This window comes from Hippichthys cyanospilos, chromosome 9 (assembly GCF_059441005.1).
Source record: "Hippichthys cyanospilos isolate Australia breed blue-spotted pipefish chromosome 9, RoL_Hcya_1.0, whole genome shotgun sequence".
Lineage (NCBI taxonomy): Eukaryota > Metazoa > Chordata > Actinopteri > Syngnathiformes > Syngnathidae > Hippichthys > Hippichthys cyanospilos.
In genome coordinates this window covers 15,695,550-15,710,828 of record NC_142377.1, presented here as the reverse complement: position 1 = coordinate 15,710,828, position 15,279 = coordinate 15,695,550, and the positions used below count along the sequence as shown (strand labels likewise).

At 39.7% G+C, this 15,279-nt stretch overlaps 1 protein-coding gene across 2 annotated transcripts in view; it reads right to left on the bottom strand.

The window, feature by feature from the left end:
- Positions 1-5,621: 5,621 nt before the first annotated feature.
- Positions 5,622-15,279, bottom strand: part of plxna1b (plexin A1b) — a 188,285-nt gene continuing 178,627 nt past the window's right edge. Inside the window, exons 27-32 of one of the 2 annotated variants that reach the window (XM_088422806.1) lie at positions 14,692-14,800; positions 12,690-12,880; positions 10,634-10,803; positions 9,322-9,534; positions 9,098-9,248; positions 5,622-7,966 (exon numbers count right to left, since the gene is read on the bottom strand). In XM_088422806.1, the coding sequence (XP_088278932.1) occupies positions 7,871-7,966; positions 9,098-9,248; positions 9,322-9,534; positions 10,634-10,803; positions 12,690-12,880; positions 14,692-14,800 (930 nt within the window). In that variant the 3' untranslated portion in view covers positions 5,622-7,870. The remainder of the gene's footprint in view (positions 7,967-9,097; positions 9,249-9,321; positions 9,535-10,633; positions 10,804-12,689; positions 12,881-14,691; positions 14,801-15,279) is intronic. The other variant, XM_088422807.1, reaches the window with a different exon arrangement.

Here is a 15,279-nt window from a genome sequence, read left to right as displayed (position 1 = left end):
TGAGCCAGAAGTGCATGGGGAGAAAGGGCTGTCCGCCAGTCCCCTCCATTTTAGTTAAACAGGCAATGCTCTGCGAGGCTGGCAGGAAATGTTCTCAGAAGCCAATCATTGCTTCAAAATAAACTGTACGATAGCAATAAGCGTATGACACGAACTGCCATGGTACGCCTTTATTTTGAACTTTTTCGACACTCCTTTCTTCGTCTGACTTTTGTTGCTAACAACTGACGAATAAAATAAGCTAAGAAACTGGATTCCGAAACGTAACTCATTCCTAGGTGCAGGAGCATCTGTATTTTAGGATAAAAAAGTGCAAAAGTAATTGATTATTTCTGAATGAGTTAATTTGGCACCCTACTTTGAAACCCTAATCCTAGATTGAAACCTTACATTGAAACATAACATTGATTTGACAGTCGTTTGAAACCACACTTTGAATTCTATGAAAAACGTGTTCGAGCGCAAAGGTACCCGTAGCGCATCAAGTCATGTATGCTAACGTCACATTAGGAAGCAAAAGGTCAGTGGAGCGCGAGACGGATTTTGTGCCGTGATGCTTTTTCTACCTGTGGAGAAATTAACAAAGCAGTCAGAAAAGATCAGCCATGGAGTTTGAACTCCTTCTTTGACGCTGATGAATACCGAAAAGCTCCACTGATAAAGCAAAAGATACAAGTGTTACACTAGTTGGAAAGTTGCTTTTGTTGCACTGCTACTTCCATTTCAAGTTGCAAAACTTTCCCTTACTCTTGAGGGAAATATTCAGTAATTCATCTTGTAAAAGCCCGGTTGGCTATTTTCACAGTTATTAAAACCTTCCTCCCGATCCTAAAGAAAACATACAGAGCCACAGAAAAACAAGAGCAGCAAAACACTAGCGTGCTAAATCAGCTAATTAAATCAGCTCATTAAAACGCTCTTATCAGATATCTGCCCCTTGTCTATTTTCTAGTTGGAAAAAGTTTTGCATGTTTAGCCTCTTAAATGTGTTTTAACACGATTAGGCGTCTCAAATGCCTGTGGAGCACAGCTGTGTCACTTTTCACAATAAATGACTAATTAGCTAAGAGGTTCAATTCACATTTACATTGACTGCCATCAATATTTCATGTTTATTTCATTTATTCATATATGCTTCAATCTCATTTTCATTTCAGCAAACAATCAGGCAGTTAGGGCAATAAGATATGCAGTATAATTAACACTCATCATTTGTATGGTTTGGTCTTTAATTTGAAATGTCTCGTTAGAAATAATAATGAATAATAAATAAAAAAAAGACAACAGTGTGATTGAGCTAACTAAATGAAAATATGTTCACTGTGTGGGACCATTTTGATCACGTCACATGACACACGGACGGTTTATGGAATTGTGCACCAATCAAAACACAACTGACTAACTTATTCATCCAAACATAGATCATCATAGATATCAGATAGAGCAGTGAATGCATGAAGGATTTTTAGAATTTAAAAAAGTGCAATTTAACAAGGGAACAGTATTTTTTCAGATTAAGAGCAAATCAATTGGAACACGAATCAACATTTCAAAATTATTCCATTCGCAAAACGTACGTCACAAGTTTTCTATAATGTGAAAAAACAATGAATACATAAAAGTGATATTTGTTTTTGTCTGGTCTGACTTAGAAGGAGTAAAATTATCAAGAAAAATAGAAAGTTATACATGCAATAGATATGGTCATAAATGGAAATCCATGTGGTACAGGTGGATTTTTTTTATTTAATTAAATATGTATAATTGCTGTTCCTTTACTGGTCTGGTGTAAAAGGGAGAAGGATTGTAAAAAAAAAAAAAAAAAAAAAAAAAAATAGCGATGCAAATTTCAAATAGAAAAATCTTTGATCATAAATGAAAATCTGCAGCAGAGCGAAGCCGCAATAACTGATCTGTAAAGTAGTGAGGTAACACTGTCAATGCACCCTTACTGTGTCATCAACAGTCACTTGACCGCATGCACACATGCACCTTACAAATCCTGCACAGTGCAGAAAAACTTATAATTATATAATATTTTGCATTACATGATAGTTTGCAATATCGTCCTGACATATATATAGTTTCTTTCACTCTATTTACTCAAGTAAAATTTATTTGAGTATAGCCTTGAATTACCAGAGTCTCAAAGGGCTTCACAGGTGAAAAAGAAATCGTACAGAACATCATAAATGCACAACAGCATCTCCTGAACAAAGCTCTCAGACGGGGAAGGAAAAACTCAAAAACATCCTCTGGGGATAATAAGAAAACTTCAAAAGGGACCTCAGGTGGGAGGAGCCCCTTTCCAGGCTCAACAGGTTGCACTAGATACTGAGTGCTAAAAATAACTATATGTAAGTATGTAACTACTGTATATGTAAGTCTTCTCGGGAAAGTGAACAGAATAAGTTTTTATTTTGGCGTGTTACTATGCATATAATGATAAACCTCTTGAATTTTGAATCTTTTGGGCTCTTTGACATCATCCAGTGCCCCCCCCCCCCCCCCCCCCGAAAAAAAGAAAATAACCCGGGCTAAAAGCACCAAGGCCTCTTTCATTATGCCACAACAAGATTAAAGAGTAAAGGCCAAGGAGGACAAATATAGATCATACCTCTATTGGCTATATAGCATCGTCATTGCGCATGAACTGCAAGGTGGAGGGAGGAGGAGAGGGGGTAAGGAAGCGAGCATCTTGGCGGAGGAATTTATCGAGTCGGCGCCGCGAGATCATTTGCCTCTTGACAGGATCATTACGACATTCAGTGCTCCCGCAACCGCTGCCCAATTTCAGCGTTCCTCCTTGTATGGAATTTTAATTGAATTAGCCCGGCTGGTTACACATGGTGCAGACGATAACATTTGCTGTCTTATATGGCCTCGTTGGGAGCGGGTTAACACTTTAAGAAGGCCAAGAAGAAGGGGGAAAAATGACAAGGTGTTTTATGCTGATTGCAATATGCTCTCTTTACTCTTTTAGCGACCCTCAGCCGGCGCCCGCGGAAGCTGAGGGGACTGCGTACGCGCGGCACGGCAGATATTGGTCGAGGGGGGCGTCGGAATGATGAATGATGGCGGTCATGCTCGGAAAGGCCAAGGAGGGAGGGGGGGGGGGGGGGGGGGGGGCGTCACGCCGCAGCCTGACAACAAGGTGTCTCCTGGTTACTTTGATGCTACATGTGAGCAGCCATTAAGGAGATGAGATTAATGGATGGGGGCGATGCTAATGTGAGCAACATGATTCTTTACGCTAGTGAGGAGCTGGGCCCGATGAATGCACTAGTGGCTACGTCAGGGGTGCTCAATGCGTCGCCCGGGGTTTACGGGGCGGCCGCCTCGCTATATTTTGGTTGCCCATAGCGCCCAAACTAACAGTTTAAACTTCATTTCCAAAATGCACAAAATTCTGAAAGTGATTTCAGAACAGCACCTTGTTGCTCACATTGGAGCCTGTTCACCCCGGGAACCAAAAATGATCATGATGTTAGTGACACAATTTTCCAACAGACAAGCCTGAAATAAAACACATAAAGTTTCACAATTTTTTGGAATCGGTGAGTACAATACACGAAAAAAATCAGATATAAATGTAGTTCTAAAGTGTAATAAATCAAACATGAATGACAGCATTTTATGAAGTAATTTTCCCTTCAAAATACTCACTTGGCTGAAAAAAACACTTCACATCATTGATAAAATGTTGAGATGTTTCTCAGCCATCACTTTATTCAGTGACCCATATGGAAGGCCCTAAGGAGGGCCTTGTTCATGCCAGAGTAGGCCCCTGCCATTAGAATTGAGAGTGTTGCATGATGGGACATGGGCAATCACTTTGCATTGATTTGCAGTGACCCTCATGTCCAAAGGGGGGAAAAAAAAAAAAAAGTCCTGTCGCCGCCCACATCGGATTTCGACCACTTAAAGGGGTACAGCGTTCATGCACGTTGCATCTTGAAAAACATATGAAGAGGTGGTGCTGAAGGATGACCCATGGCACATCTCACCAGTCGACCATTTTGATTAGACCTTTTACGCCACCGGACCATGATGCATGTTCATGGATGGGGCTAACCCAAGTATTTTTGAGTGGGGAGCAGATATGCCACAAATGGTACAAAATAATAATGACAATGGCAAACAATGACAGACTGTTGCTGTAGAAAATCCACAATTTAGACGTCCTTACCAGCTGTTCTTGGACTAATATCGGCCCCTAGCAACAATACCCCTTAGACGTCTTGACAGTAGGGAGCACAATTAGTAGAATCCATATGAACCGTATTTTTATTATTCTAAAACAATGATTATCCAGTATGTGACCCTCTTTTTAATCAAATGGGGGATCTATTGTCATTCTTGCCTGGGGGTTCTATAAATACCCCTGCTGAGAGAGGGGTGCTCCCGCAGGGCTTAAAAGATAGAGAATTGACATCCATGTACAATTAAGATTCAATAAAGCTTCTATTAGGAAAAACTGCAGGGGAATAAATACAAGTAACATGACAGCGTGAACAGCATTAACAGTGTTAATGAGAGGGAAAAAAAGTTGATAAATGCCCATGTTTTTGGGTAAAACATAGCAAAAGAAAGAAATGGACCAAAAATAATGTTAATATATTTAAATTAAATATCTGTTTAAAGGTCTCAACATTGAAACAATTTCAAAAGCTTATGATCTTGAAAAACATTTTAAAATGCAGTGTCCCCTTCCTCAATGAAATTAACCATATTTGTTGAAAAAAAAACTGAATAGGGATGAGAATAGTGGTAATAAAAAATAAAAATACCAGTATTGTGAACAAAAAAGAAAGAAATGCCTATCACTATGATACATACACACTATATATGTGTGTGTGTGTGTGTATATATATATATATATATATATATATATGAAAAATAACTCATAATCTCTTGGTGCCAGGGCCATTAAAAAAAAGAAAAAAGAAAATACAAATAACTCAATAACCCATAACTCCAAATCGGACCCCCAAGGTACCAGTGCAACTTCACCCAGATCATTCAAGAAGAAGAAGAAAAGCCTTTCTTATTTAGCAAAAAATGTTTAATCTCTCCTTGATGCGTGTTTATTTACAAGTAGTAAATCTGCAAAGTAGGAAATAACAGAATATTTACACAATGAATGTTCACCTGCAAACTCAGTCGCTTCAAGTCTGAGACACAAATTTTTTTTTGTTGTTTTTTGTTTGAATTCCTTTGCCACGTGCTCTCAACTGGATATCTGGTTGTCTTGCTTGGTATGCAGCTCAGTTTGAAGACTTAAAAAAAGGAGGAAATCAAAGAGGCGAGTGATAGGACTTTTTCTTGGGAGTGTTTTACAAAAGCATGATGTTGTTGTGACAGACATGCTTTTTTTTTTTGTTGCGAGTCCACTATCAGCGCCAACAGTGCAAAAACGAGTGATGCTTCTTTAAAAGCACCCGCTGTCACTTGATCAACAACAAGAAGCAAAAAAAAAAAAAGAATAAAAACACAAAGCGGACCATGAACCTGAGAGAGAATGAATTCAGAACGTCGCCACTGTTCGCTTTGTGTGCTTCGGCGGGGGGGATCGTCATCTGCGTTACATTGTACTGATCCATACTCAATTTTTCCAGCCCCCTGGAAAAGTACAAACGCAGCACCGATATGATAGATGCTTCCAGACGTGATTCTCAAACCAACATTTGAAAGTGATTCTCAAAGTCTAAGCGTGTGGCATGGTAAACTATCGAGTGGTGAAATGTATCCAGTTGAAGTTCCGACACATCTCACTCATGTAAACAAAGTAGTGTGTTGTTTTTGAACTAAGGGCGGTGCGCTGACCTAATTATCTCATTTAATGCCAAGGACGTATTTTCACGTTTTTTTTAAACGTCCTGACATTACATCCCAGATACTTAAGTATTAAATCAATACTTATGTACATTAAGGACATTAATTTCTAGATAATTAAGTATTAAATCATTATTTAACTATCTGGGATTAAATCTCTAGACTCTTGAAAAACGTGAAAATACGTCCCTGGCATTGAATGATTTAAAAAAAAAAACTGGAGAGTCACAGCATTTATGATCAGCATTAAATGACAGCCCCGAAAAGAGATGAGCTGGAAAACAAATGACAAGAAGTTTAAAGCAGCAAAGTCACATTTCCATCACAAAGACACAGATGCTCATCATTTGGACCCCCACTGAGGTCCCATCAAGTACTTTTTTTACCTTCAGGCAAACTGAAGAGTATTTTTTGTCTTTTTTTTGTCGTTGTTTGTTTGTTTTTGCCTTCAGCGTACCATCAAATGTACAATTTACATATTGGGAATAAACAAAAACAACCTGATTACAAAATGAACAAGTGAGAAAGTATACAATTTACAAATGAAAACATTATACAGACCACAGTTTGGTTTTGGGCAAGCAAAAAAAAAAAAAAAAATTCTCACTAGTAAGTCGTTTACACTCATTCACTGCCAATGACATATATAATTTTTCAATGGAGATGAGCAAAAGAGCACCTGGTGCTATTCCACTGTAAAATCAAATGTCGCAAACAACTTTTCTAATGCATCACCACCAGTAGATGGCGGCAATGCCCCATTTTAGAGATTGAAGACAATATTTTAATGCCAGTCTTTTAAAACGCTGCCACCTGCAGGCTGTAGATAGTCCCAGGTTTACTGATTTTTTCCGACCATTACATTACCTGACCTTAACGGTGCACCTCGGCAGGGTTCCAGATGACGTCATTTCACGTCAACGGCACTAAAAGAGTCTTGAAAATGTCAAAATACTCTAAAATGTCTGGCAGGGAATGAGTTTTCAAAGCCACTGGTGGCAATAGGCCAGCTGCAGGTTATGCGCATGATGACCTACGTCAGCACATCTGTGTCCAGCCAGGAAACATTTGGAACATGAATAATTCATGTGGCTTCAGGCGAAGGAAAACGCCATCCGATTTTGTTCAACACGACAGCTAAGCGCCACACGACCTCGCTCGGCGCCCGCGAAGCTCACGGCCACAAATTACTCCCACGTGCCATCTTGTCGAGCTTTCGCGGAACGGTGCAGGCGAGGAATTTGGCCAGCCCCATCAAAAACATGATCGGCAACCTAAAGGCCCGCTGCCTTTTGTCATTTCGTTTTCCGACAATCTCAAACGTTTCAATTCAGTCACGAGGCATTTTTAAAAATCATACGGTAGCACATTCCATCTAACAAAATGTCTTTGCACTAAACAACATTCAAAGGAAACATGGCACAGTACGACTTTTTTTTTTGTCTTTTTTCTTTGTTTCTTTGCACTATCAAATTTACGGTTGGATTTTGTCTAGATTAAAACCGAAAAAAAAGGGGGGAAAAAACAGTTCTCTCTCCCTAATCCTTTTAAAAACGTAGCTGTATTTATATATAACATCTATATATTCTTCCTTTGTAGCGTTTCTGTAAATTGTGCAAATTCAGCAGTAATACAAGTGGCGAGAGATCAGAGAGTGGGCAGTTGATTACATTTATACAAAACAATTGGAAAAAAAAAAAAAGCCAACATCCTGACACTTGAGCCACAAAGCTTCTCTCCATTGTGCACACGAGGCCCCGCATGGAGTTCTTTCAAATAACATCCACAGGAACCAAAAGCTCTCACGGAAAAACGTTCTCCATGAACGGAGTGTGTGAAAATGTCCACTCTCACACACATACACGAACACACGTAGGCATACACAGACCCGCCCATCTCTGCCGACCCCCGTCCGTTTTGCAGTATACCGCCTCAATGCTTTTGCAGTTTGTGTTTGTCGTGTTGTTGGGGGGGGGAGGATGGGAGGGGAGCGGGGGGGTTGCTTTGTCGTCTTCGAGAGGAGGGAGACGGATCCTCAGCTCGTCAGGGCCATTGTGTCGATGACCTGCTCCAGCTTGCTCCGCAGCCTCTGCCTCCTGGCCTGCTCGTCCCGCTCCAGCGCCGACAAGATCTGACCACGGAGACGGACGCGGGGGTGAGGTCAGACGTAGGCACATTTACAAAAATGGGGGGCAGCCAACTGGTTTCCCTTCAATGCTAAGATTTCTTAAAGCAACCGGAAAATGTGATTTCTAGCGAAATGGCGTATGAAGGCTCAGCAGCTGAATTAAAAGTTGTGCAATGCTTGGGATAAGATGAACAGTTAAAAATAGAAATGACTTGAATCGGTGCAACTATTAAGAAGTAGAAATGCAAACATGAATAAACTCAATTTGAACTTCACTGAAATGTTCAAAAAATGTGGAAATTAAAGCACAAAAAATAAAGAGGAAGTTTTACATTTTGTTTTTTTAGGGATTTTAATGGTGGAAATGTAGAATTTTTGCTAAGTGGGCTCAGCTTGAATTGATGAAAAGATGTGAAAAAAAAATCTAAATTTGGAATAATTTTTGGTAAGAAAAAACAGAAGCCTCTATGGTGTGAATATTTGGAACATGTTAAAATTGTAAATAAGTAAATTGGATGATTTATGCGGTAGCTGAAGCATGTCAAAAACTGTGAAGAATATAATAATAATAATAATAATAATAATAATAATTATTATTATTATAAGCGAATTGGTTAAAAAAAGACATTATTCGACAAAAATGCGTAGGTTAGGTGTTAAACATTGAAAATCCTTACCTACATGAACTGAATGTGTAAAATGTTTTGAATTTCAAATGGGAATCATATCAAGCAATAATGTTGAATCTGCCACTGGGTATGGACATTTTTGGAATGGAAAAAAAAAACCCTGAAATGGTAAGCCCTTATGGCATAGATATGTGGAACATGTGGATATTTGAATGACATAAATCAGCTAAATTGGAAGCAGGAGTACATCAAAAAAGTGTGAGAAATAAAAATAAATAAATATTATTTTAATATTAACAAATATAAAATAATAATAATGATTATTTTGACGAATTTGGGGGGGTTTTCATTAGACGGATGGTTAAACGCTTTGTGTTCATTATACGGATCGATTACAGAAGCGCCAACTAGTGGCTGTAATAAACCCGACTGGACGTATGTGTTCCAGTCAACGTTACTTTGAAACATTCCCCGCGACGTCTCGTAAACGGACGCCGGCACTCACCTCGTCCTTATATTTGACGATGTAGGAGTAGATCTCGTGGAGGGCAGACATGCTGTTAAACTGGTTGGCGTGCAGCCGCGACTGCTCCGCCAGGTAGGCACTCATGTCCTGGTCGCTGATGGCCGACATCCTCGAGATATCGGAGTAGTACCTGAAGGAACGCGCGGGACGATTCAGAACATCCGTCGCCTCAATGAGGCCCGATCGGGGGACGCTCGATGTACCTCTCCACCCAGTTCTTGTAGTTGGGGATGTCTTTAGCGTAAAGCAGCTTATTGGATGGCGAGTCCTTCCCCAGTTTATGCTCGGACGTCGAACAGGAGTCCATGAAGGTTTGCGCCACCACCGACAAACAGGCGTCCGTGATGCTGTTCTTGTGGATGTCGAAGACAAACTGCGGGTTCTTGATCACGTTCACCCAGAAGCGCAAAGGGAGGCTGCGAGAAGAACAGGAAAAAGTCCTCACTTTCACCGCATTTAAAAAGCATTAAAGGGATAGTCCACTTATTTAGCCATTTTCAGCTTTTACAAGGTGACATTTAATCTCTAGTTCATTGATAATTATTTCATAAACGATTGTCCACTTGATGTTGATTGAGATGAAATGGCCTGCGCTCAAGGTATATGCTGAAAATGGCTAAATTAGTTTATTATGCCTTAAACAACCACTACAACCCAGTAATTGATTAGTTTAGGTACCAAAGTAGTCAATTTCAGTGATACAAAAAGTAAACAGTTTCTTTGAGTTTTAAATTACTAAAATAATTGATTAGCACTTAAATACCTAAAGTATTTGATTACTTTAGTAGTTGATTGCCTAAAGTTATCCATCACTTAAGTATCTAATTACGTGATTTCTTAAGTACCTTCCAAAAGTTTAGGTACTTAAGAAATCATATAATTGATTAACTAATTCTGTACCAGCAATTGTTAAACCTTCCTTCAGCCCCGTCCTTCTCAAATAGTGGGGCGGTCTCCCCTGGGGGAGGGGGGAAGGGAGGGGGCGAGGTGATGGGGGGGGTCGCGGATGACCCCAGGAAAGGCCTTTGTTTTTGCCATGTTAAGTATAATTGCAATAAAATAAGGATTGGCGTTTTTTTGGGGGGCATTTTGATGCACTGTTCTTTTTAGACTAACACGTAAACCAGCATAAATGCTGTAAAAAGTAGTCATCAGTTGAAAGTTAACTCATATTGCTTTTTAGTTTTGTTAAGCGTAAAAATGATACAGTTTTGGTGTGACCAGTAGGGGTGGGGGTGGGGCGGGTGGGGGGTCTTTGCAAAATATATTGAGAAGCACTGCTGGACATTTAAAAAAAAAAAAAAAAACGTCTTTGGGATTGAATGAGTTATGTGCTTTTACATACCGCCACATTCGAGAACCGCTGCATTTTGTTTCATCATCATCATGATGCTAATATCAGGTATAAATCACTCCAGCCATGGCAAAATCAATTTAAATAGATAATCACTGCTCTTGACGCAGCAGCAAAGCATTTCTAATGAAGAACCCTCCACAATTTGCAAACCAACTCACCAGTTGCTCTTCCAAGTGTGCCGGACGTCCGAGTCGGAGATGGAGTGTTTGTCGGCCTGCTCGTCCAGGAAGTCAAACATGTACTTGATGGCGAGCGGCAAGGCGCTGCCTCTGTGAGCCGTGCTGAAGATGGTCTCAAACAGATCGTCCACAAACTTTTGGAGCGTGCCCTGAGGAGGAGAATCGCGGCGGGATTCAGGAATCAAATGATGGATTCTCAAAGGCGGTTTTGGTTGAGATGACGGCGGAAGGAGACACAGATGGGTTGAAGGACGATTCTAATGGTGATACTGAAATTAAGGAAAGGCAGCGTTGCCGTCGTTAATTAGGCATCACAGCTTGGCTAACGGTGTCGCTGCAGGCGACGGCTGTCGCCGGCAGGTGCTCGAGCGCCCTTTCCTTTTACCGTGCCGACTTTGTGACGTGCCGGGTGCTCATTCCGCTTTTTACTCATTGCGCCCAATGAGAGTTCAGCCTTGGGCTGTTAATACGATATTTTTTTTCTCCCCTTTCTTTTCTTCATCACATCACATCACACGTGGAATTTTTCATTCCACAAAAGCACCCATGATGACGAAGTGATGCGATATCGTCCCGGTTTTGACGCGCAATTTTCGTCGAGCATCTTGATGGCGTTTAGCAAGAGCTTTTTGTTCAAATGTTAGCACTTCCTAGAATCAGCATCGTGAAGACACAAAGCAGCGGGGAAGTCGTAAGTAAGAACAAACTGCAGCGCTTCCTCATTGCCTTCCCTTGCTTTGCCTTGTTAATGGTTTCCTGATTGAGGGAACGCGATAGTGTTCAATGCTGCGCATGAACAATGGGAATGTGGAGCTAATGAGTGGAAACATCAGGGGAGAGGAAGTATCGGGGCGAGCGCAGTCGCTGAGGAATGCTTGGCGCATCACTTTTGGCAGAAGGCGGGAAAGTCTGTGAACATGTGAGGCTTCCACCCGACCTTAAAAAAAACAAACATCTTGCAAGTCAGAACCTTGGCTGGTGAACTTAAAGAGGAAGTCAACCCCATTTGGGTTTTTTTTTACCTCCAACGGCCTTAACATGGCATTCTGATTGATGTTGCATTTGCGAAAAATAAGTCAAATACAAACTTCAAAACCCACCTGTTTTGGGTGAATTTTACAATTTTACTTTAGTGATTACATATAAAAAAAGTAGCAGCTTGGCATCTGGAAAAATACAATAAATGTATTTATGTTGTTAAAATATTTTTTTGTCTTGTTTAATAAGGTAATAGAACAGATTGTGTTACATGATCAACTGAATTTGCTGAATAAAAACACCACTAAAATAGCACTACAAATGTAGATCTTTAGTTTAATTAATAAGACATGAATTTCACTCTGTTGTGAGTTTTTTGTTTTGTATTTTTTTAATCCAAAAATGCTTTGCACTCATTACGGGGTACTTGGCTAAAAAAAAAAAAAAAAAAAATCACAGGGGGGTACATTATCAAAAAAGGTTGAAAACCACTGTAATAGAACATAGTGTTGTAAAATAAAAAAAAATTGGGGGTTGACTTCCCCTTGAAAATCAGTACGATTCAATGAGATTTCTCAAAAAGTGTCAAAAATGATGAATAAATAGTTCCAGCGCTGTGTGCGCTGTCCCTGAAAACATTTAAAAGTGCCTGGCTGCCCATCAAAGTGTGGACTCAACAACTCAAGGATGAAACACACACTTTTGTCGACTGTTTGGCTCAGCAAGCTTCCGCTTCAAAAAGAAAAAAAAAACATCTCAGCAAGTAAGGACGCGTACATGCTGAAAGTGATTTCTGGAGGCCTTGGTGGAATTTGGATGGTAATGATGGCAGGGTAAAGGCCTGGGCCTATAAGCCCCGAGGCCACCGAGAGAGAGTTCGGCACCACCAACAAACAACTCAATAGTCAAAGGTCAACCTACTAATTAAGACGCACACTTTTTTTTTTTTTTTTTTTTTGGCAAAAGGTTACGAACAATGTTAATGAGCTCAGAGACCAACAGAAAACAAAGGTCAAGAGAGGGGTGCTGAAGAGGTCGGCTTTGAGCTCTTCTTTACCTTGGTGGCCAGCAAACGGGTCAGGTAGATCTCGGAGACCATCTTGCTCCCTCGGTCGCCCTCCCTCTGATCCGAGTGGTCGTGGTTCTTGACCAGATGCCACAGTTTGGTGCCGCTCTCCAAGTCGGGCGTGATCATTGGGGTTCGGGAGCGCAAACTGTCCGGACTGCTGGCGGTTCTCAGCATGCTCTCTGCAAAGGCCAAAGAGTCTGACATTAGTGACAAAAGCGCAGTAAGCGAACTATGGAGTCGTACACGGGCTTTTCTTGTAGCACTCGGGAATTTAGAGAACATGTGCCAGTGAATGATCTCAAATGGTCTCGCTTTGGGACTACATTTCCCATGATCATTAGAAGGCTACTTTACTTATTTGGCCATTTTCAGCTGTAAAAAGTGAATATTTCATCTATATTTAGTATGATAAGTAAATGACCTTTATGTAAAATGGCATCACGTGTGCTTCAATTTAAATACATGTATTGAATCACAAAGACATTTTTTTACATTGTTTTAAAATCCTTTTTAAAGATTTTGTTTCCCCCCCCAAGTGTTTGGCAAAAGGAGGGTCTAAAAATGAAGGTAAATTAAAAACGAGGCAATTAATTAATTGAATACTGAAGTAGCCTTCACGTATTAAAGTACTTGATTACATTACAAAAGCAGTAAAATAATTTACAGAATAAAGTGATGAATTAATTTAAGTAATTAAGTATTATAATACATTATTTTATGAACTTAAATACTAAAATAAATTAGGTACTTAACTATTAAAGGAATCAATTATTTTACTTAAAGGTGACATAAACAAAGTACCCCTTCACTTTTATTTTTTAATAAGCATACGGGCAACTTTTTTACATGTGTTTTTGCACTGTTTTAGATATAATTATGATTTCCTTTATTATTGTGTGAATTGATGCAAGGTTGGTAAAATGCTGAGAAAATAGTATTAGAAAAAAATAAAAAGAACACTAAAACTGTGAAAAATAACATCATCAATTAATCATTTATTGGTCAAGGGGGAAATTTTTCACAGCTCACATGCTTTCTGGGTGATGTTCGCAAGCTGAGCTGTGATTTGTTGTTCTCTGTGCACATTCAACACTATTTTCAGTTGACAGCATGCGGCAAAAGGTGTTTTCAAAGCTATTAATTGAACAAGAGAAATAATTTAGCTATCAAATACATATTTTTTTTTTCCATTGCTAGGTTTAGAATCCCAATTAGGTGTCATACAGAAGCAAAACATTGTCTTTAACATCAGTGAACAAAATTACAGATGTAATGTTAATTTCAGACCATAAAAATACAAATAAATAAAAAATAAAAATGAGGAAGTGCCGGTGCAGCTTTTGTGACTCCATGTCAAGAGACTGGCTACCCGACCCAAGTCCCGATTAGCAGGAATATCGCTTTAGTATGTTGAAAAAAAAAATCTCCATGCAAGTGAAAAGTGACAGCTTTCTTTCTACTTCCATGTCACTCTTTTATCCTCTAATACAATTATCTGTCACCCACTCGCCCCAACTCCCGCTTCCCGGCTGACTCTGTTGGACCACCATCCCCTATTTGATCATATGGCGCATTAATGCTATCACATTGTCAATGCTTGTCATTTCTGTGACAAAGGAGGACAGGATTAAGAGGTTACAAATGTCAGGAGGGATTCAGACGAGGGTCTATGGAAGCATGACGCGTGCACGTTACTGGGATCGTCACGCTCAAAAGAGCTACCTTTGTTTTGTTGGCATGAGCAAAGGTCTGCTTTACGGCTGTTACGTCCTTAACTGATGCAAATGGAACACATTCACCTATGTAAGGTACGCTTGAGAAATTTTAGTCCAAAGAAATTCAACACAGACTAAATCCATTTCGATTTGGTATTTTGTGAGTAGTTTGCAAAGTTGGGAAGTGGACAGCTTGATTAGTTTGATTTTACAGGAAGAAATTGACACTGACACACACGCACACGAACAAAAAAAAAAAAAACGCACACACACACCTTCTCTCGTACCGTATCTGCTGAGGGATTTGGTGAAGGTGGACGAGTTGGAGATGTTGTAGGCAGAGTTCTGCTTGGGTACGAGGGCAATCACAGAGCCATCTGTCACCTGTGACAACACATCCGATTAGTTATCACTGCAGCAAAAAAAAAACACCGTCTCGTTCAAGTTGTTCATTACCGGGGACAAAAATATATAGAGTCAATTTGTGAGACTTTGTGACTTTCAATATTCTCACCTTAAAGTGAGAATTATGAGACTCTATACACACATTGAAAAGTCGGACTTTAAAGTAAGAATACTTTCGGCTGTTTTTCACTTTAAAGTTCTTTGATTTCTCAACTTGAATGATTCTAACTTTAAGGTCAGAATTCTGACTTAATTCTCATGAAGACTTTACCTTCAGAAATCTGACAATAAAATCAGAATTCTGACCTTAAAGTGAAAATAAAGAAAATCACAGGAAGCGAGACATTTGGACAGAGGATCACAAAATACTGCATGCACCAAGATGCAATGATAAAAATACGTTCAAAAACAGATGAGAAATAAAGTAAATGACATTTATGAGTCAGGAAAGAGTTACA